The following is a 21,419-nucleotide window of genomic DNA, read 5'->3' as shown; positions in this document are numbered from 1 at the left end:
GCAACATGAGGGACAGTGATTGCGTCTGGACCTTGTGCCCCTCTTAGATAGGGATGGGAGAGGGCTATGGGTTTGAGTTATTAAATGGGACATGCAGGCATGGAGAGCCAGCATCTCCAGCCAAGCTGCTCTCCTGGGCTCTGCCAGGGTCTTGAGAGCAGCACAGAGGTGGAGGAGCAGCTGGTGAGTGATGGGGACTCCCACACTCCCTGGTCCATCCAGGTCCTGCAGGTCCCGAAGCCTCCTCCCAAACCTTTTTTCCCCTGAGAGATGGGTGCTGCCCTGTGGAGGTTGAGCAGCACCCAGCTGAGGGGGCCTCCTCTGCATCAGCGATGCACCTCATGCACTTGACCTCAGCATCCATGATGTGTTAGGGACAGACAGGCTCCAGCAGTGCAGGAGTGGCACCTTGGGCATCCCTCTTAACCAAGCCCTCAGGCCTATCTTTGCTGTCTTCTAGCCAAAGGCATGGCTTGTTCATTGTTTTTTCCTTAATTCCGCTTAATCACCTTGGCAAGGTTCCCTCGGCTGGAGGAGATCCAGCAGGGCCCTGTGTGCTGGCTGTGGCTGCAGTCCCTGTGCCACTGCAGGACTGGAATGGGATGGAAGTAGCGTGGGGGCCTCTCCCATGCTGGGCCGCCGTAGCAGAGACAGAGAAATTGAAACAGCTGTGATTCTGGCCCAGTATTTCCCAATGTGGTAAATGCAGCCAGGCCAGATCCTGCCCCAGGGACTGTCTGTGCCTGGAACACGCTGGAATTCCCCCTTTGCCCTTCCCAGCTCCACGTCTTGGAGGTGGGAAACGGAGCACCACAAGGCACCGCAGGGAGAGCCCAGGGGGGCTCGGGGAGGGCTGCAGCGGGGTCAGTGCTGCCTGAGCAGAGCCCAGGGATGCAGGCGATGCTCACACGGCCTGTTGGCATGTCGGTGGGTTGGATTTCCCACGAGGAGCCCCCTTCCCCTCCTGCACAGTCTGTACTTAAATTAACAACTGCTTTACCCAGCCTTCTGCAGGGGTGAGCACTGGGGGATGCTCGCGCTGCCTGCGGTGCCTGGTGCTGGAGGAGGCCTGGGTGGCCCAGCACACGCCGTGCCCTCCCCTCTTCCCAAGTTGCACCTCAGGGGAATGGGGTGACCACCCTGCCTGTCACAGGGACGCGTTTGGTAGATGACCACGCTCTTCTTAGAAATCCCACTGACCCCAATGGAGGTCATGTCCCCCTTTCACAATGCGGAAAGCCCCTTTCCTCACTGTCCCATGCACCTCCTGGGGAGCGGGGGTGACTCAAACCCAGCCATGCTTTCACCCCCTTGGCACCCGCACAGCTCTTGGGGAGAGGCAGAGCCTCTGTGTCCCTCAAGGCCTGGGGGCTGCCGGGGACACTGCAGGACTTAACCCATATGTGCTCCCGGCTCTCACATCTTCCTCTCTGTCCATGGCCAGCCCTTCACCACGGGCCCCCCGCAGTGCCTCCCCACAGGAGGAGACCCCCAACACCCCTCGCTTCTCCTGCAGGCCTGGCTGTCAGCATCCTGTCCAGGGGCCATCGTTCTCCCTGCTGTGGGGTCTCTTTGGGGATCAAGTAGAGACTTTGTCCTGGCACCAGCCTGCAGCCTCATGCCACCCGAATCTTTCTTCCGCCAGCCAAGATTTCTCCGCGATAAAGAGGGTTTGTGAGTGCTGAAAGCAGGCAGGACCGCAGCTAAGCTGGCACATCCTGTTTGCACTGCTCTTCCTGCCTGCCTGTCCCCTCCGGCACGGTGCTGGGTGTGGGCACAGCCCGAGGCAGCGCTCTCCTGATGGAGGACATCAGCCCGAGGTGCAGGCATGAGAAACCTTGGCTGGTGGCACGGCAGGAGTTGTGGCATCCGCCTTGCCACATGCCAGGGCTGGAGCAGGCTGGCTGAGGGACAACCACACGGTGGTGGCACTGGCCCGGTGGTGGCCTCGAGGAGGAACAGCCCCTGTCCCTGCTCTGCTGTGCAGGTTTGCAGCACGAGCGCGATCTTTGCCCACGCATCCTTCCAGTGAGCTGCTGGCACCTCGAGCAGCACACACAATCTCCCTGGGGGATTTCTGCTCGTGTACCAATATAAAACATGTTCCCAGAAAGCTCGATTGCTGTTTTTGGCCATAAACCTGTTTGCTGGGTTGCCTGGAAGCCGTGCTGTCCTTCGGCATCTCAGCTCAGCCTCAGGGCAGAGCACACTGGCTTGGCTGCCCTCCATCTGCCAGCACTGCACAGGGGCACCAAGGTTTTGGATGTGCCTGGTATTCTGGCAGTGGAGAGGGGAAAAGGAGAAGCCAGACTCCTGCAACCAGGTTGGGGGGCTTAGGGGGAGTCAGGCATCACCCTATTACTGACATACACCCCAAGAATGGAGTGGAGGCAAGTTGTCCCCCTCAGCATCACCAGCTTGAGACTATGCGGTATCTCTGGATGTCCCAGAGAGGCTGTGGAGGATGAACTGGTAAATGCAGAGGATGAAACCCCACAAGTGCTTTCCCAGGGCTGCAGGGTGTTTTTGCAGGGTGAGGGTCCTGACTGGCAGCCCCCATGCCCTGGGAGCCAGCAGTGGGGAGGACAGAAGGGTGTTTGGCTCCGGGGATGCAGAGCAGCTGGCTTCAGGGAAAGCTGACAGTATATTCGGGAACTGCTCAAAGATCAAAATCCTGCCTGTGGCAAGGCTTGTTATGACTTCCCACCCCTCTTCTCCAAAAGAAAGTGAAAGCCACGGGCCAGAAGGATAAATAGGCAGCGAGGAGTCCCAGCACCAGAGCTCAGGGAAGCAGTGCAGAGCTCACCTCTCCTGCCCAGAGCCCCGCTGCCTCCAGCCCATCCTCTGCCAGACTCAGCGACACAATGCAGCAGCTGCATCTTCTCTGCCTCGGTCTCCTGGTGCTGGGATGTATCCTGCACGGTAAGAGGGAATCTCTCAGGGTGCCTTGCTTGTGGAAGGGCTAGGATCTGTTTTCTTGCCTGCTTTTGCATTTCCAGCAAACTTTTAGAGGGACCTATCGCTGGGGCTCAATAGCAGCCCTCCTGAGTCCTCTGCTTGTAACCCATCCCAGAGGGACTCTGTCCTGACCAAAGTCCAGGAAGGAACCCGCAGGGGCTGGAAATCTGTGCTGGGGACAGGCTGTGGAGCACTCCTGCCTCCCAGTGCCCTAGCCCAGCCTGTGCACACCAGGCTGGGATCAGCTTTTTTTCCACTTCCATCTTCCCCTGCCCGAGCAGCCCTCACCACACCAGGGGAGTATCCCTGGCACCGGAGGGGAAGGCACCACTTTGGTGCATCTGCTTGCAGGGTGGCAGCAAGGTGCAGCTCAGTGTGGGATGGGCTGGGGCATGTGTAGCTGCCAAAACAATGATTGTTTCAGCAAATACAGCCAAAGTCATGCCCAGACCCTTGGGAATGGTGTCTCCAGTGTCTGGATGGCAGCACAATGAAGCCAGCAGGTGTCCCCTGGCCAGCGCTCACCCCAGGGATGCGGGAGGGAACCCAGGTGTGCAGAATGGCTGCCCACTCCCCATCCTGCTGCTCTTCTCCTCTTTGCTGAGATGTGAAGGAGGCAAAGGGCTGCCAGCACCTGGGAGCGGGGCCAGCCAAGCGTGTGCCTGCCTGTTCGGGCAGGACTGCGTGCCAGGGCACGGCTCGGCACGCTGCCAGCGCGGGCACCATCCCGTGGAGCCCGGGAGTGACCTCAAGCCACGTGTCCCTTTCCTCCTCCAGTGCACGGCGGCAACAACGTCCTGGACTGCTGCCTGAGGACGAGCGAGAATCCCATCCCGCGGCGGATCGTGCAGAGATATCAGATACAGCTGGTGCAGGACGGCTGTGAAATCCCTGCCAACGTGTAAGGACCATGGTGATGGGCAAGGGATGGAGCACGCAGCAGGGCAAGGAGGGAGGCAGAGCAGGGATGGCAAGCTGCATTTGGGAAATAGGGGGAGAGGCGGAAGGGGAGGGAAGGTGGAGGGGATCGGAGGCTCAGACAGAGCAGGACAGACACGCTGGGAGGTGAAAATCTGGGGAAAACGGGGCTGAAAGTCATCGCAAGGAGCAGGTGGAGGAGGAGGGTGAGGGAGGCAGTGTGAGAGCTGGGGCTGTGCTGAAGCATCCCCAGGACATCCTGCTCAGCAGCTCTTGTCTTTCCCCCTGTGGGCCCTACAGGTTCATCACCGTGAGGGGCAAGCGCCTCTGCGCCCCGCTCGAAGCCCCATGGGCTGTTCGCCTCCGGGAGAAGCTGGACTCTGGCTCTGCCAGGAAGGTAGGAGCTGGCCCGTGCTCGGTGTGGGTTCTGGGGAGTGGGGGTGGCCTGGGGATGGCTCGAACCTGCCACCAAAAGGGATGTTCCCAGCCCGAATGGGACCGATGGATGCCACAGAAAAGGGTGCTGGGAGCAAAGCACTGACCCCCTGCTTCTGCCCTGTGAGCTCAGAGTTGGCAACATCCACATGTGGCTCTGCTCAGACGGTCCTGGTGACCACCTTGACATCAGGGAAGGGGCCCCAGAGATCTCCTACCCCAGGACCATGCTCATTCCAGCTGTGTTTTTCATTTCCCCAGGTCCCAAATAAAGGCAATTAGGCTCTGAAGAAGCCTGTGGCTGGCCCCAGCACCCATATCGGGGCCAGCTCTCAGCTGTGAATCTGAAGCTCATGAAGCCGACTTGCTTCCACCTCCTACTACAGTGCACGGGGCCAACCCTCCTCGGGACTCATGTCAGTGCATGGGGCTTGTCACAGCCCTGCAGCTCTCTCTTCTCCCCTCTGCCACCAGTGTGACTCAAAAACCTGCGTCAGGCTGAGCCGGGGGCTGCTGGACCAGAGTCTCCGCTCCAAGGGTGCTCGGCATCTCCAGCACCCTTGCAGCCAGGAGGCTGGTTTGATGGACTGATCTGTGAGATGAGTTTTGGGGATCCCAGCCTTCCTCTGAGCGCCAGTCTGTTCCCTCGGGTTTCCATCATCAGCCTTGAACCTGAGCGCCTTCTGCATCCCTGGGAAGGGCAGCGGGGATGGGACTGTGCAGGGATGGAGGGGAAGGGGTAGGGATGTTTGTCACCACTAGGTCGGTCGCGTGAGGTCCTCCAGCTTTCCCCCTCCTGCCCTTCCCTGCCCAGGTGGAAATGGAGCCAGTGCCAGCATCCATGGTTTGTCCCAGCCTGGCACCACTGGCTGCTGTGGCATAACTCTGGTGTCCACTTGGCCAGGGCCTTACTCACAGGATGGGAATGGTGGAGGGTCCCTGCCCTTGTCAGGGACATCGTCCTCCTTCTCAGTCCCCAAGCCTGCCACCGTGGTCAAAGCCTGCCTGGTGCTGCTGCCCGGGCAGGGATGCAAGAGCAGCGCTTGTGCTGTGCTCAGGTATTTGCTGCTAGATCTGCTCAGTGCAAAAATTACGGGTGTTAGCTGCTTCTTTCCTTTCTTTTTTTTTTTATATTTTTTATTTTTTTTTTCTCTGGATTTGTTAAATAAAAAGAAAAGCCTATGAGTTGATGGTTTGCCTCGTTTTTGATCCTGAAGCTCAGTGTGGAGGGTGGGGGTGCTGTAGCACAAGGCAAGGGGCTGTGCTGGGTGCAGGGGTAGGAGAAGGGCTTTAGGGAGATGAAGGGTGCAAGGGAGCGTGCAAGTATTGCAGCATCCAGACCAGGCCACTTCGGTTCCACCAGCACCTCTGCTGGGAATGGGAGCTTTGTTCTCGCAGAGAAGGGAAACTGAGGCACAGAAAGGCTTGGGCTGCCCTAGCAGCTCAGTGCCAAAGCACAGCTGGGCGGCAGGACAGGAGAAAGAGCTCTGAGGGAAATGCAGGCATGTGAAAATCCCAGTGTCCCTGCTCCTAAATGCATCCTTGGGTAAAACACAGGGGTGGCACATCAGCTCCTGCCCGTTGTCACCCATGAGCTGTGAGTCCCTGGACGCTTTGTTCCCAGCTCTGTGCACCAGCGCTGTGGATGATCAGGTCCCTAAAACTGAGCCAGTCTGCCCTAACGCTTGCTGCCCCAAAATGGCCTCATGGAAACTGCCCCTTCACCCTGGCGACACAATGTTTGAATAAACCTGCTCCCCTCTGCCGAAGCATGGGAGAAACGTGCAGAAGCAAGGCTTAGTGCAGCCAGCAGCCAGGCACAGCCAGCAGCAAGGCACTATGCTCTGGCATGCACCTGTACACAGGGTTAAATCATTTGCACTGGGCACAGGCTGGGAGTGGGATGGCCCGGAGACCCTTCCCAAGGAAAGGAACAGCATCCGTGGTGGTGCAGTGGCTGGGGACGCCCAGGCACTTGGTGGCTGTTGCTGAAACCTGTTGAAAGCAAGATGAGCTCCAGCCCTTTCCCTCTGCTGGTCTGCTTCTCCCTTGGTTGGTGGCTTCAGGTGTTCCCCCCAGGGTCCTCCTCCTGCTCTGTGTGCACTTGCCATGCCCTGGGCTCAGCTGCCTCTTGCTGTGATTTTCCCAGAGCCCTCGCACCGGCTCTGTCTGCCCCAGCTCATTAAGCACAGTGACAGCTCCAGCAATATAATCCCGGGGAGGGGGAGGAAGAGGACGAAGGCTGGTATGGGAAGAGAGGCCAAGACAAACAATGTGAGTGGGAAGAGAGCTTAACCAGTGCTTGCTTTGGCAGAGCTTCGCTGCTGCTCGTTTGGTGACCTGCGAGGGGCCGCACCAAGGAGGAGGAGGATGCTTGGCGCGGATCTGTGCCCAGGCTGAGCTGCTGTGACTGGTGGGCAGGGGCTGCAAGAGGGACTTGGCCTCAGATGGATCAGGTCTTTCCTTAGCTAAGGGCTATCTTGCCAAGGAGCATGGTGCCTGGGCTCCCACCCCTTCCACCCTCAAGGGAAGGGCAGGAGATGCCGGGCACTGTGTGTGCGTGGTCCTGGCAAGGAGGAGCCAGCCTGGCTGCAGCCCCAAAGCAGCTCTCCCTGCTCCACAGTCCGTCTCGTGGGAATCTGTCCAAACCAGCAGGGCTCAGATCTTAGTAAACAGCACAGAGAGTTTTTCTGATATAAAAGTCAATGACCTTTCTGGAGGGAAGTGGCCACTATCCTTGGAGAAAGCAGCAAATCATGGACGTGTCAAAACCTTGGGTCCCAGCCGAGAGCCAGTTTCAGTAAAAGTGCTCCAAGCCCTCTTGTTTGTCTCTCTCTCTCCAACTGTGTTTTTCCTGCTCTCTGCCTACCCTTGCTGCATCCTCAAGTGTCAGCGTGGAAGATCAGGACCCAAAGCACAACAATGCAGACATAGCCTCAGCAGGACCAGGTTTTGGTGTGAGGTATTCTGGAGCATCAATTGAATCAGCCATGGTCCTTTATCAATGCCTAGGATCTGTATTTCTCATGTCATTGCAACTGAAAAGCTTTCCTAGGTATCTGGCAAAAGAGCCCTTCTTCTGGTGGCTGTGCACAAGGCAAGGCTGTACCTATGCCAGAAAATTGAACATGAGTTGTTCTCTGGCCCCAGGTCTCACAGCTGGCATCCTGAGATCTCTCCCATTCCTCCCAGGCTTGGTGGCAGCTTTCTCTGATACTTTCCAAGTGGATGTAAGACACATCAGGCATGACCTTAGTGCCCAAGTGCAAGGACCAGTTGTCCCCTGTGCTGGTGGTCTCCTCTGCTTGGTGCCAAGGCAAGGAGCTGCTCTCCATGGGCACAGCTCCCTTGGCACCACCACTGGACGTTGCTGGTAGGGGCTCAAGGACCTGCCTGGACTATTTGGAGGAGATAGGATGTGGATGGATGGGCAGGGTGGGAAGCCAGGCAGGGAAAAGCCCCACTGCTCTCTTCCCGCTGTGCTCTAAACTCTTGCCTAACCAGTAACATGTGTGGGTGATGGAGAGGATCCAGGCCTGGCATCTCTCCTCCCCAAGCCCCTCCTGGTTTTTCATTCATTCCCAGCATGTCATCTCCGGTACTGCTTGTCCAGACACTTTCTGCTAAGGTTTGTCCTGTGGGAGGATGCCAGCACTCTTGGCCAGGCTGTGGGGCTCCGAGCAGAACTGCACCTCCTGCAGCTACATCCCAGGAGCCTTCTCCTGCATCTGGATGGTCCCTGGTGGCCTCACCCAGCCGAGCATCTGGGGACACAGGAGGAGCTCCCATCCTCCGGGCTGTGCTGGGTCCCTGGGGACCTGCTCAGATCATTGCACAAAGGCCACCCCCAGAGCACCCAATAAGCTGGTTTAGATACAGCTTTCTTGAGGGCCGGGGGGAATCTACTGCCCAGGCTCTATACCCTCTTTTCAGGTCCCCCTTGGGCTGATCTGCCCCGATAAGTGGGAGATTGCTTGTGGGGGCACAAGAGAGAGTGCATAGAGAAGGATGTGCCACGAGGGATATTAGGAGCTGAGTGATCCCACCACCAATGACCACAGTCTGCTTTTAGACACCCAGAGTCCTAGGAGCTCGCACCATCAGCAAATACAGAAATGTGGCTGAGTATCCCCCAACTCCTCCTGTGAGCAGATCTGGCTCTAATTACTCAGGATGGGTGCTACTTGGCTAAATCCCACTCACATTCTCTGAAATGCTGGGGCTTCCCTCTGGCCTTCTACCTTTCCTGCCCAGCAAAGAACAAACTCACTGCCAAGCATTTTCAGTTTTGTTTCTCCACTCTTTTGAGTTTTACTCTGACATTCAGTGCCTGAATATTCAGTCAGACCTCTAAAAATATATATATCTATTAGTTGAGCAAAGCAGGGAGGTGGGTTTCCAACAACCCTGGGGTCTGAGCTTTGTCATCCATGTTTTGCTGGTGGGATTTGGGGTTATCACCCCAAACCATTTCACAGGGGTTTTCTGAGACTAGGAAGTTGTGGGGTGAACTTTGCCCATAGGAGAGGGAATGCAGGAGTTTTGGGGTGCCTGAAAGCTGATCTCTATTCCCCTAAAGGTTGACTCCAGGAGTCAGTCATGCTCAGAGAGAACAGGGTAAAGTAGCATTTACTGGAGGGCAGGAGCAGCAACAAAGCCCTGCAACCAAACCCCAAAAACCCCACAGCAGGGAACAAGATGGGATGTCCCCTCTTGTCCCATGCACCTGATGGCTTTGCTCCTTGCCTAATGCCCTGGAGCCTCTCCCTGCTCCTCTGTGGTCTGTCTTCTTGGCTCTGATCCCTGGGACTGGAGCAGGGGGGCTGGGTACTGTTCCTAATGCAGGTGAGAGGAATGAAACAGAGTCCAGTAGCTTTCTGACACGGGTACCTCATGACACAGGGACCTCATGCCCATGCTGGGCTTGGCTTTTACACACAGTGGATGATGTGGCTCGCGGCACTGTAGGCTCAGCCACCAGCCAGAAGCACCCTTGCCCTGCTCCCAGAGCACCCTTTAGAAAGGGAGGGGGGACCCATCCTCTCTGCCCTCAGGAGCACCCATCTTCTCTTCGTGCACAGTAGCAGTAAAACCTGGAGATAAAAGAGAAAACTGGGAGGACAAGCAAACAGAAGACTTGTCCTGCTGCCAGAAGTCTCTGGAAAGTACCTTCCTTGTTACCCATCCCTCCCTACAACCTGCTAGGCATCAACAGGAGGCTTAGTGACGTTTTCTGTGGCACTCCTCACCTCTCCCTCATGTTCTAGGAAAGGTGTTGGCTGGTGTGTCCTCCCAGCGAGGGCAGGGGAAGGGAAAGAAGAGAAGGTTTTGGAGCTCCTTATGAATTTAGGAGAATAAATTAAACCCGTATGCATGCAAAACCTTTCTACATCTGGGGTGGAAAGGGAGCTGGAAGATTTTGTCACAGTATGTTATGCTTGAGAGCTCTTGCTGCAATCCTGGCTTATCCCTAGCAAGAGAAAACATCTCATGCTGGGGTCTTCATCTCTCAGCCCACCTGGCCCTGTGTTGCCCAGCTTCTGCCCCGCTCCCTCGGTCCCCTCTGCCCCAGGTTTGCCCATGTGCTGGCCGTTTTGTGCCCGTCCAGAGGGATGTGGCAGCTGTGTTGTGTCAGCAGGAGGTTCACCCTCTGCAGCCCTCAGTCTTCAGCCACTACTAAACGCATCTCTCTCTTCTCTGTTTTCCCACAGAAAGCGAAATTTTCTTTCTTGCAGATGTGTTGGCTGGGAAAATCCCTCCTCTGCTAGGCTGCGCACTGTCCCCACGCTGCAAACACACAACTGTGTTTACATGTGCGTTCCTTAATCTTGTTTAAACCACCAAGCCATGGCTTTCCACGGAAGATGCTGCTCCAAACAAGCAGCACTCGGCGGAGTCTCCTGAGCCTCTGAGGCGGTCTTTGGTGAAAAACTCAAGACTTTTCACTGAATTCCTCCACAGGTTGTAATTTCCCACCTTCCGTTTACTTGTTGTGGCTTTTGGAAAGCCACCAGTCAGCATTTAGACGGCAGCCACCGCGTTGCAAAGAACAGAAGCAGAAGTGTCTCAGATGCAGCGACGGACTCGCCCTCCACCCGCAGCGCCTGGTTTCATTTCCCAGCTGTGGCACAGCGCTCCAGCATCCTCCTCTGCCCCTGCCAAGGCCAGCTGCCTCCAGGGAATTCCCAGTGCTGGAGCCCGTGGGGTTTCATTGCCTGCCAGGAGGGGGAAAGGCCGAAGGGCTGAAGTCCGCTGGGTTGAGCCCTGTTGTTTTTGAAGGCTGTGTCCATGCTGCGCTGTGGTTCTTGGCTGGGTTTGGCTTGCCAAGGCAGGGCAGCAGGGCCTGGAGCTCTGCAGGTCTCACCTGGGGTGGAGGAGCATTGCAGTGGAAGCAGGAGGCATAGGGAAATGGTGGATTGCGTTGTGGGTTCTGTGGTGAGGAAGGCCTGTGATGGCTGTGTGGTGTGGTTGGCATGCTGGAGGCATCCAGGGGGACCTGGGCAGGTTGAGAGGTGGGCCTGTGTGAACCTCATGGTGTTCAACAAGGCCAAGGGCAAGGTCCTGCACCTCAGTCGGGGCAATCCCAAATACAGACTGGGTGACGGATGGATGGGGAGAATCCCTGTGGAGGACTTGATGTACGGGAGGACAAAAAACTGAACATGAGATGGTGACGTGCACCTGCAGCCCAGCAAGCCAACTGTACCCTGGGCTGCACCAACACAGCGTGGGCAGCAGGGCAGGGAGGAGATTGTCCCCCTCTGCTCTGCTCTCGTGAGACCCCAGCTGGAGCCCTGCACCCAGCTCTGGGGCCTCCAGCACAAGATATGGCTATGGACATATTAGAACAAGTCCAGAGGAGGCCACAAGGATTCTCAGAGGGCTGGAGAACTTCTGCTGTGGGGACAGGCTGAGGGAGCTGGGGGTGCTCAGCCTGGAGGAGAGAAGGCTCCGGGAAGACCTTACAGCGGCCTGCCAGGGCCTAAAGGGGCCTACAGGCTGGGGAGAGGCTCTTTTTCAGCAAGTGGAGTGATAGGACAAGGAGTTATGGCTTTAAAGTAAATGAAGGTGGGTTTAGATTAGATATTTGGAAGAAATTCTTCACTCAGAGGGTGGTGAGGCCCTGTCCCAGGCTACCCAGAGGAGCTGTGGCTGCCCCATCCCTGGCAGTGCTCAAGGCCAGGCTGGACGGGGCTTGGGCACTGCCAAAGTACTGGCTGAAGGAACCTGGGTTTACCCTCCTTCCAGGAACAGAAGAGATGGCCTCCAAATGTACAGGAGGCTGCTGTTTCAAAGAGAAAGTGAAGAAACTGTTCCCTTAATTCACTTCTGGTAGGACAAGAAGTCACAGAAAACCTTGGGGTCAGTTGTTGAAGGGAAATTCCACTTATCAAGAATGGTCAGTTGAGGAAATGCTGCCTCTCCACTGCTGCAGATTTTACGGTTAGACCATGGCCTGTTGGAAAGCTCTGAGTTGTGCTGGCCCTGGCTTGGCACAGGAGGGACTGAATGACCTGTGACAGCCCTTCCAAATCCTTTGTTTCCCATTATTCTGATCTATCAGTGCCCCAGTGGGTGAGGTGGGTTTTCTCTGCCGTATGTTATTTTTCTGAGGGCTGCATGAAGTCATGGGAACTGCGATTTGGTGTTCGTGCAAGATCTGAAGCATCTGAAGCAAGAGAAATTTAACCAAAATGGGCTCCAAAGTGTCCGTGCTCAGTGTTTTTGCTGAATGAGGAAGGTCTCAAGCAGAAAACATCTGGAATCGGACCAAGAGCCACACACACTCCTAAACAAAGGAGATACATGGACTTGGAAGAGAAAGCAGACATGTAAATGGAGAAGGAAGGGGCCAGCAGCAGGTTGGGTTTCTCTGGGTCTCATTTGTCTTCCTTGTGCTTCAGCTGTCTCGAGTGAGAGCTGTGAGGCCGTGGTGTGCCAGGACATGCTGGGCCATCCATCATGGGCTGTGCTGGCTGCTGGGGCAAGCCCGTGCCGAGCAGAAGCTCCCAGCTGTCCAGAGGGGCTCTGCCTCATTTGCTTTATCAGTTTGGAGGCTGCAGCCTTTCCCATACTGCATGCAGGCAGATGCAAGCACAGAACAACTTCTTCCAGCAGGGCATTGACCCCCTACAAATGTGACCCCAGGGGGCTTTTCTACAAGAGCTCTGGCTGGGTTTCAGGAGGGTCATTGCTCTCCTGCTACTAGAACCTCTTCATTTCTGCCTGGGAAGCATTCCTCCTGCGCTGGATCTTGGCCCTTGTAAGGTATGGCTGGTGGCACTCACACAAGGTTTCTGGGTTTCAGCCAGCTCATTCTGCTTCCTGGGCCAGTGCTTGAATGGTCTCAGCCTGCTCAGTATTGCTTCTTCTCTTCCAACAGAGTGCCAGACTGAGTGGGGAGATGAAGTAATTCTTCACCTTCACCAGTCCTGGCAATTCTGCAATGCTTTGATATGGATCTGCTACAAAGGGCGTTCTCTGAAAGTCAGGAGTGTGACAGTGGGTACCAGAGCTGGTCTGAATAGCCTGCAGCTCTGTGTCCCTAATACACGGGTCACCAGGGACAGCACAGAGTACAACACAAAAATTCCCAAGCGAACATTTTTCTCAGCTGCCTGCAAAGGAGGAAGCCATGGTGGCTGGAACCGTGGGGGCTTCCCGTGGGGCAAAAGGGTCTGCATCTTCCTTCCCAGCCTTCCTGTGGGATATTTGTGTCCAAGGATTTCCAGGCAGAGGGTGACAGGGCCAGCAAAATGTCATCAGAGAGAGCAGAGCTGCCAAGTGTGCAAAGGGAGCAGAGGACAGGGGAGCTGGGGAACTCTTCAAAGACAATCCGATGTACCAGGCTGGTAGTCCTATTTGGGCACAGCAGCACAGAGTGGAAAGTCCCTGGCTGGCTCTTTTGTGTCTGATAAGGCAGACTGGCCCCATGCCCTGCTGAGGAGGGACATGCTTGCAGATCCCTTCCTTCCAGGAAAAGGAGGGGAGAGGAATCAGGGCATCAGAGTGATGGAAAACAAAGGCATACAGGTCCTTCCTCCAGGCAGCCCCAAGCTGCATGAGCGGGGAGCTGCTGGGAGGGCTGGGCAGCAGGTCCAGGGCTGCTGCTCACCTGCAGGCTGAAAGTATCACATCAGAGCCTGCCAGGCACCTGAGCTGCCCTCCTCTGTCCTTACAGTGCCTCAGTCCCTTTAGAAGTGCTCTGGACCCCTGGAAGACATGAAGGTATTTTAAAATCCCCCTTCACTGCTGTTAGAAACATTTTTCCCCTGCGCTGCTGCAGCGCTGCCAGAGCTCCAACCCAGCAGCTCCAGAGCTCCTGTTGTCCCCAGGTCTGACATGAGCTATGTCCATCCCTGCGGCGACCAAGTGGCAAGCTTAAACCAAGTGGAAGTGCCTCACCTGGGCAGAAAGCACCCGGCTGAGGATGGGGAGCATTTAGGTGCAGATGGACACATCGCAGAAGGCAAGGCTGGGATGAGGGGTACTGGCAGCAAGGCTTTTCTCTTCCCTTCATTCCTGGGAGACTGTCACCTACCAAGCCTTTGTCACGTCCCAAGGAAGTGGTTGCAGATGGGGACATACACACTGTCCGGGAGGGAGCGTGTCATGCCGATCCTTTGACCTTGTGTCCTGCAGGGCAAGAACTCTCCTGGCTCCTTGCCCTGCCCTAACAATGCTTAACCCAAGGTCCCTGCCTCCCTGAAAAATCCTGGCCAGCAGAAAAAGCCGGCCACCCACCGGGAAGGAGCAGGAAGGCACCACCGAGCCTCTTCTTGCCTTTGTTTGTGCAGAGTCCAAGGCCGGCCAGCACTCAGCACTGTCCCTGGCCACGTGTGTGCCAGCACATCCCAGAGACACGGGGGGACAGGCAGCAGAGGAGGACAAGCTGGGGAGGGCTTTGTGTGAGGGTTTTTGGGCTGTGTGTGGGTAAACAGCAAGCCTCAGAGGTGTGCACAGAGCAGTGGGGTGCTCTGGGAGGTGTCTGCCCTCTACCCATAAAGATTGTCTTTGCAGGAGACTGTATCTCAAGCACTCTGTGAAGTGCTGGGATGGGTTCACAAGCCTTGCTCCCTGCAGGTCCGGAGCCCTTCTTTTCCTTTCTCACATACAGAGAAAGACAAAAACTCCTCCAAACCACCACCAGCACACCAAGAACACAGCAGACCTCATGTGTGCACTGGCACTCACAGTCAAAGAGCCTGCACCGCTCACAAAGAGCATGGAGGGAAGGCACAAATTAACATCTGCTGGGGCTTTGCTGCTTTCTAACCTCCCAAGCTGGTACAATCTTGACAGCCTCAAGCCTTGCACAGATCCCTTGCTCTTCATGGATCCCTTCCCCTGCTGCTTGATGTCTCACCCCACCCCATGCTGCAGCACAGTGGCAGCAGGGACCAGGACAGCGCATGGCATCACACCAGTGCTCCATCCACATTTCCCAGTGCCATTCCCTGAAAACACCCTGCAAGCATCCACGCAGGCTGTGCAAGGCCCGTTGAGCCCCTGCGAGGACAGGAAACCACCAGGTTTGCAGCCGCATGGGACAAGGCTGGCCGGCCCAGCCCGCCGCTTGTGCATGCACTGAATACAGCCCAAGGATGTTTTTTTAGCGAGCTCCGAGCCACTCACAGCAAACTTCTCACACCAATGCCATTTACCTCCGTGGCAAAATAAGCTGCTGATTGTGCAGCGGCGGATTAAAGGGCTCTTAATATCTTTATTGGGTACAAGATACACAAACTCGGACTAGTAACTTTTCTCAAGTGGGAAAAAAAATGTGAAGGCAAAACTAAATGATCGAGAGAGAGCTCAGCACTTTATCAGCCTTTTTACAATGTACTCAGGCTTGCAGATTACAGAGTCTTGCGTGCGTTTGTGTAAATACGCACTACGATATCCTTAAAGGGACACTTGCAGCCCTCCCTCCCCATATTCCCCCCTCTCTTCTGGCACTGTACAAGCCAGGCTGTAACTCCCTGCCTGCATTTTGCAGAAAGGTGGCTTCCTCTTCTCCTCTGGAAGACCCTGAAATGTCACCCAGGCTTTTTCTGTTCTATAGGGAATGTCACCGGAGCTGGAGCTGGCAGCGCGAAGGTCGGGGCGAGTTGAACCTCACCCTCTGCGGAGGCTGATGATAATTTATCCTTTGCCACTGATGGATTGTTAGCATTTTATCACTCTGCGTCCAGCCTCCAGCATCAGGGGCAATCAGGGGCATCAGGGCAGTGGGTGCTGGTCTACTTGATACTCTCATAGGAGCAAAGGAGTACAGGGGAGGTGGGTGACACCAAAAGCCCAGATCCTAAAGACACCAAAGCCACACTGTTGGCTGGGCAGCATCCCCTCTGCGCACCGCTTTGGGTTTCTGCTGCCTCCCTCCACCACAACACCCATCCTGCTTGTGTGTAGCTGTCTTTCTGGCTTTTTCCTTATTTTCTGGCTTGCAGCTGTGTACTCTTCTTTGAGGAAGAGTACAGAGGTTGCTACTCTGGGGAATCACAGCTGCGGTTGCGGTGTGCTGGAGCCTGTGCTGGGAGCTTTCACTTCCCTTCATAGACATTACCCTGGTGAAGGCAGCAGGTCTTCATTTTTTTTTTGTTTGTTTTGTTTTCTTTTGTGTTCTTCACATTTCTTGTCTTCAGGAGGAAATGAAAGCACGGCCTTTCTCGCACTGGTAGCTTTTCCTTTGGTCTCCAGACCTTGGTCAGCTCTTAGGTCTCCTGCAGGCTTCCAGGCAGCCCCACAGGGCAGGAAGCACTGCAGGGGTGAAGCAGGTCTGGAGGTCACCCATCAAATCTTTACCACAGCTTAAGAACTTCTGCATTTGTAGGATCGTGATGAAAAAGTACAGACAGAAAGGGTATCTACTGCAGAGCTTCATCCTGGAGCAGTGCCAAGCTGCTTATGAAGGGGAAGAAGCAGACACAGCTGAAATCCCACAGTCCCCGCTTAGCTGGAGCAGCTTGGTGCAGCCCCTCGGGTATTTTTGAAGCTGCTTCATGCCGGAGGATGCTGGTGCAGATGACCTGAGAGGTCCCTTCCAACCTGAACCATTCCCTGATTTTATGTTCTCGCCTGGCAGCAGCAAGTGAGGGACGTGGATGGTGTCACTGCTGCAGGCAGGAGGGGACTTGGGTGGGCTAAGATATGGGGACCTAAGATGTGGTCCAAGCAAGGCTCATGGCAGCCCGTCACCTCTCACGCGTGCCATACAGAGGCAAGTAGCATTTTCTTGGTGAAAACCACCCAGGAAGAAAATCCCAGAACCTTGAGCCCACAGGGAAGGGCCAGAGCTGCTCCCAGGACCTGGGCTGGAAGCTGAGGTCAGGAAAATGTCATGGCAGTGGGGGACATCCTCGGGCAAGGGGAATTGCCCATCCCTTGGTGTCCTCAGCTCAGGGGTCAGCAGTCGGAGGTGATGGGGATGGGTTAGCAGAGCGAGGTAATAGTCAGCCTGGGGATACTGGGGGGTCTCTGATGCTGTGGCCCTGCAGGCACAGAGCCCACACAGCCAAACATTTCCCCCCTGGGCCAAACCCTCCTGGATCTGTAAACCTCACCATCCAGAGCGGCGCAGCCACGTCTGTGCCGAATTGCTGCTCCGCCACTTTTGGGGACACTGACTCCCAGGGCAAAGGGACGGGGAAGCCTCTGGCCATCCTTGTCACCGCCTCTGCCCCGATCCCAAAGCCCCAGGCATGTCCCCGGCCGTCAGCACGTGCCAACACAAGCACTGGCCGGGAGCCCAGCCCCGCTGCAGTGAGCCAGAAGGGCTTCTCGCCCGCCCCGCTTGTGGTCCAGTGGCCGCGGCGGCGGGTCAGCGGGTTTGGCCGAGGCACGCTGTCCCGAGCCACATGCTGCTCACCAGCTCCCGACAGCTCCCTCGGTTTCTGTTCCCCAGCCACCCTTCTTTCATTTTCTGTGTGTGGTTTTTTTTTTTTTTTTTTTTTTTTTAACTATAAATAGCCCCAAGAGGGACTTCCCATCCTCAAGGAGGAAGAGGCAATTAATCCTTCCCAAAGGAAGTCTCCAGGAAGCCTGGAGGACCCTTCTCACCCAAGAATAAACCGTGCCCAACAACAGCCCCGGACAGGAAACATCAGAGGCAGCAAATGGAGCTGATGCTGCCAGGAGCAAGGCTTTCGAGCACTTCATGGAGGAAAAGCAGCTGCTGTTAGTTCATTAACATGCCTGGCGGCTCCTTGCACAGCCCTGCTCTGGCTGTTTGCACACTTGGGCACATGCCTGAGGCTCTGGAGGGCTGGGTTTGCCCCAGGAGCAAGGTGGCAGGCTGCTGACGGGCTGCAGAGGTGCCAGAGCTGGTAGAAAACTCAGAAAACTTCTGCACAAGGTTAGTATAGAGACCATGAGGTACTCTGGGGCTGAATTCAAGCAAGCACACACAAGCCTGGAAACACATCTGAGCTGGCAAAATACCTTAGCCGAGCGCACACATCCACCTGCACAGCTTCCATCCCTTCCTCCTTTACTCACACCCGGCACAAGGGCTTGCACGTGGAGCTGGGGGCTTGCCCTCCTGCTAGCAGGCACGAGGACACATCTGGCTGGCACACACAGCGTGATTAATCCCCAGCAAAGCTTCTGGCTTTGGCTTCATGGCTGCCCGCGGTTCAAGGTGCTTTGTGGGGTTATCCAGATGCCTCTCTCACATTTATAGGGTGAGGGATGGGTCTCCTAGGATTGGGGCAAAACCAGGCGGGTGGTAAAGAAGGGAAACCCAAAAAATGGCAAAAAAAAAAAAAAAAAAAAAAAAAAGCAAGATGTCCGTGGCATGGAGGACCACTGTAGGCTGTCCACTGAGCAGGTTTGGCCAAGCTCCAACCCTCAGCCCCGCAGCAGGCAGCCCCAGGCCCTCAGCCTTCCCCTGAGGAAGGATTCTCGTTTCTTAGCCTCCTCTACTGGAGGAAGGCATGTAACTCCTCGGAAGGCTATTTTAAAGGCGTTGTTTGCCATCTAGTGGGAAAATAGTGTCTGGGCATCCTTCTTGACTGCTCTGAGACTGGGGGAGGATGGAGCTTGAGGCCTTGGCCCCTGCAGGAGCTCTGGGGAGAAGGAAATGAGGAGAGGTGCTGCAGGCTCAGCTTCCTGCACAGCTTTGCCTCCCCCAGGCACTTTACTGGCCCTTTGCAGCCAGATGTAGATGCACAAATGCAGACCAACAGCACAACCCCTTGGGGTTGCTCCTGGCTGTGCTGGTGCCCTGCATATTTGGGGAGCGAAATAAAGGCACCGTGACCTGTTGCCTTCCAGCCCAGCATCCTCCTGCAGCACAAGATGCAGCTGGTGGGAGGTGAGCAGGTCAGGATGCTCCTTGTCCCTCCCCAAAGGCTGCTCCCAGAAGTGTTTCCTGCTCTGCTTCAGTCCCCGTAGCTCAAGAAGCAGCTGGAGGAGAGGTGTGAACTCTTGCTTGGACACCGGGCCTGCTTTCAGTGAAAAGAAAAAAGGGAAAAAAAAAAAAAAAAAAGCTGGCAGGGAAACCCAGTGCTTGGCGAGCTCGTCTAAAGTGCTGCTGTTGGGCTGAGGGGGGAACAGGCATTTGCGGAGAGCATCACGAAGCAGCACTGGTTGGGTACAGCTAAGCTGCTGGTTTAGCCTCCCAGCACCTCTGTGTCCCTGTGTTTGGAATTTTTTGTCTTTCCATGAAAGCCAAAAAGTGTCCTGGAGGCAGGGAGGGGGCCACCACAGCAAACAGGGAGAGAAACAAGCCTTTTGTGCAGGGAGAAGCCTATAACCGGGCAGCAAGAAGAGGCGGCTCAGGCCTCTCCTCTCCCCACGTTTGGGTGCCAGCACATCTGGCCAGGTGGTGCCCAGCCTTCTCCTTCAGGAAAGAGAGCTGGTGCTGGGCACAGAGTTTGCAGCTAAAGAGAAGCAAATTAAGAAAAAGCAGTGTGGGTGACCTCCGGGGTCTTGAGTGTGCTGGGGGCTTGGACCCCCTTGCAAGACCCCAGGCAGAGATATCCCACTGAGTTCAGATTTACAGCCACGGTGAATGCCCAGCACTGGGTTTTTAAATCATTTGTGTCTGGATTCGCTGTGCCCCTGGGGCAGGATCCCTGCCCTGCTCCCCCTGCCTGGACAGCATGAGACCAGGAGGGTGGAGGTGCCCCTCTCTGCCCAGCACAGGGGCTGACTTTCTGTTGATCCAGGCTCTGTCTCCTCATGCCAGTCGTGTTACCTCTTCCTTGGGGACTGAGCATGTGGGTCACACAGAGGAGCTGTCCCCAAATACTGTCCTTGCTCTGCCAACGGGCCTCCCATTGCCAGCCTTATGCATTTGGCTTCCAAGCTGTCCTCACAAACGTCTCTGCACGAGCATCTTTGATGCTTAGGATAGTATTTGGGTGTCCCAGTGGCTCACCTGCCTATCCATTCATCCATCCATCCATCTGTCTGTTCCTCTGTCTGCCCAGTCCTTGCATCCCTCTATATATCAAGCTCCCTCCCCCAACCCACTCATCCTTCCCTCCCCACTGATTCCCTCTGTGTATGTGTTCCTTCCTTTCTCCCTTGCCCCAGGATTCATTCCCTTGTACTTCCTAGGACCTACCAGGGCTGCTTCTTTCTCTTTCCTGGAGGAGAAGGGAAGAGAGCAGCAGGAGAGTGAAGGGAGGGCTCTTTTGCAGACAACCTGCCTCCTGTGTGCACAGCACAGCCTGTCCTGGCAGTGAGAGGGGAGAAAAGTCGGGGCTCGAGGGCCAGCCCAGACATTTGGGGCAGGATCCCTGCCACCCCAGTGACCTGGGCATCGCTGCACAGCCCGTGACCCATCACGGTGGCTGCAGCGAGGCAGGATTGGCAGCACCACTGCCTGCCCTGGGTGCGTCCCGGCAGGGCTCCAGCCTCCTACAAGCTCAGCCGCGAGCCAGAGCCACCAAAGAGCCCGAGCCCTGAAGGAAGTGCCCTGGCCCGGCGGTGGGACAGGGAGGTGCCGGCACTGGGACTGCTCTCATGGTCCCTTCCTGTTTTTCTCCTCCGCAGCTTGGAGGCAAAGTTGACTTTGGCATCTGGAGGCCTCTCCTTTATCCCAGATTGCTGCTCACCCCAGCCTCACGCCTCACTGCTCCGCAGCAGCTCTGCGCTCCCCGCATCCAGCGCCAGCTCGAGCTCTCCGGGCACGCAGCCCCCAGCAGTATAGCTATGCCCTATGCCTTCAGACCCCCAAACACTTTGCTTGATGCTTCCCTGGGCTCCCAGGCTGCCCGTGTGTCACATTTATGGGCTGCTGGGGGACATGGGCATGGCTCTGGGCACCAGCAAGGTTCCTGTGGTCCCTGCCAGCTCCCCTGCTCCCCTCGCCAGCAGCAATTCCCTTTTATTTGGAGCAAGCCTGCACTCTCTGGAGGAGCTTTTAAGCAGGGCAGGATGTGGGGGCCAGAGCTGTTGGCTCACACTTTCCCATTTTCTGGCCATTGAGCTCCTGAGGCACAAGCAGGCGTCCGCCTCTAAACCAGCACCAGGTGCTGGCAACACGCAGCTCGCTTTGCAAACACTACGGGATGGGTGTTGTACGTGTTCAGCAGCATCCTATGGACAACCACAGCCTTGATTCCCTCCCCAGGGGTATTCAAAGTGGGATCTGGTGGTGGCAAGAGCTGTTTTCAAGGCAGGAAGGGCTGTCCATGGGGTGCCGGGGACCAAAAGGAGATGAGGGTGGCTGTGGCACGTCAGGAAGAGGGGCACAGCTGGGCTGGGTGCTGCAGGCTTGGCTCCCAGCCCAGGATGGCACCATCCCAACAGTGTGCCAGAGATGGAGGTGGGCACATGCCTGGTGGTGCCACCAGCCCTTGCAAAGGGCACAGAGCTGCCCCCCACTCCCTGGCAGAGCCCAGCTTTCATCCCCAGCTCCAGGATGCTGGGGTAAGATCCGACCAGAGCCACCTCCCAGCCCTGCCTCGCATGGGGACCACGGTGGTGGGATGGATCCTGCCTCGGACAGCCCCAGGTAACACAAGAGCCCCCAGACCCACCCCACGCTGCTGCTGGTTGCGTTTCCCCATCTGGATCTGATTGGGCATGGAGCCGCTGGCGCCGAGCACCGGGGCTGGGAGGTGCCAACACATGGAAGCGATTACGGGGGCCGG

At 56.3% G+C, this 21,419-nt stretch overlaps 1 protein-coding gene across 1 annotated transcript; it reads left to right on the top strand.

The window, feature by feature from the left end:
- Positions 1–2,796: 2,796 nt before the first annotated feature.
- CCL19 (C-C motif chemokine ligand 19) lies at positions 2,797–5,493 on the top strand. The gene is given in 4 exon segments (NM_001310794.1): positions 2,797–2,922; positions 3,736–3,859; positions 4,177–4,273; positions 4,573–5,493. Coding segments are annotated over 4 exon segments (300 nt in total). The 5' UTR covers positions 2,797–2,864; the 3' UTR covers positions 4,594–5,493.
- The last annotated feature ends 15,926 nt before the right edge of the window (positions 5,494–21,419 follow it).

This window comes from Anas platyrhynchos, chromosome Z (genome assembly GCF_047663525.1).
Source record: "Anas platyrhynchos isolate ZD024472 breed Pekin duck chromosome Z, IASCAAS_PekinDuck_T2T, whole genome shotgun sequence".
Lineage (NCBI taxonomy): Eukaryota > Metazoa > Chordata > Aves > Anseriformes > Anatidae > Anas > Anas platyrhynchos.
The sequence above is the reverse complement of the archived record's forward strand: the minus strand, read 5'-3'. Positions and strand labels throughout refer to the sequence as shown.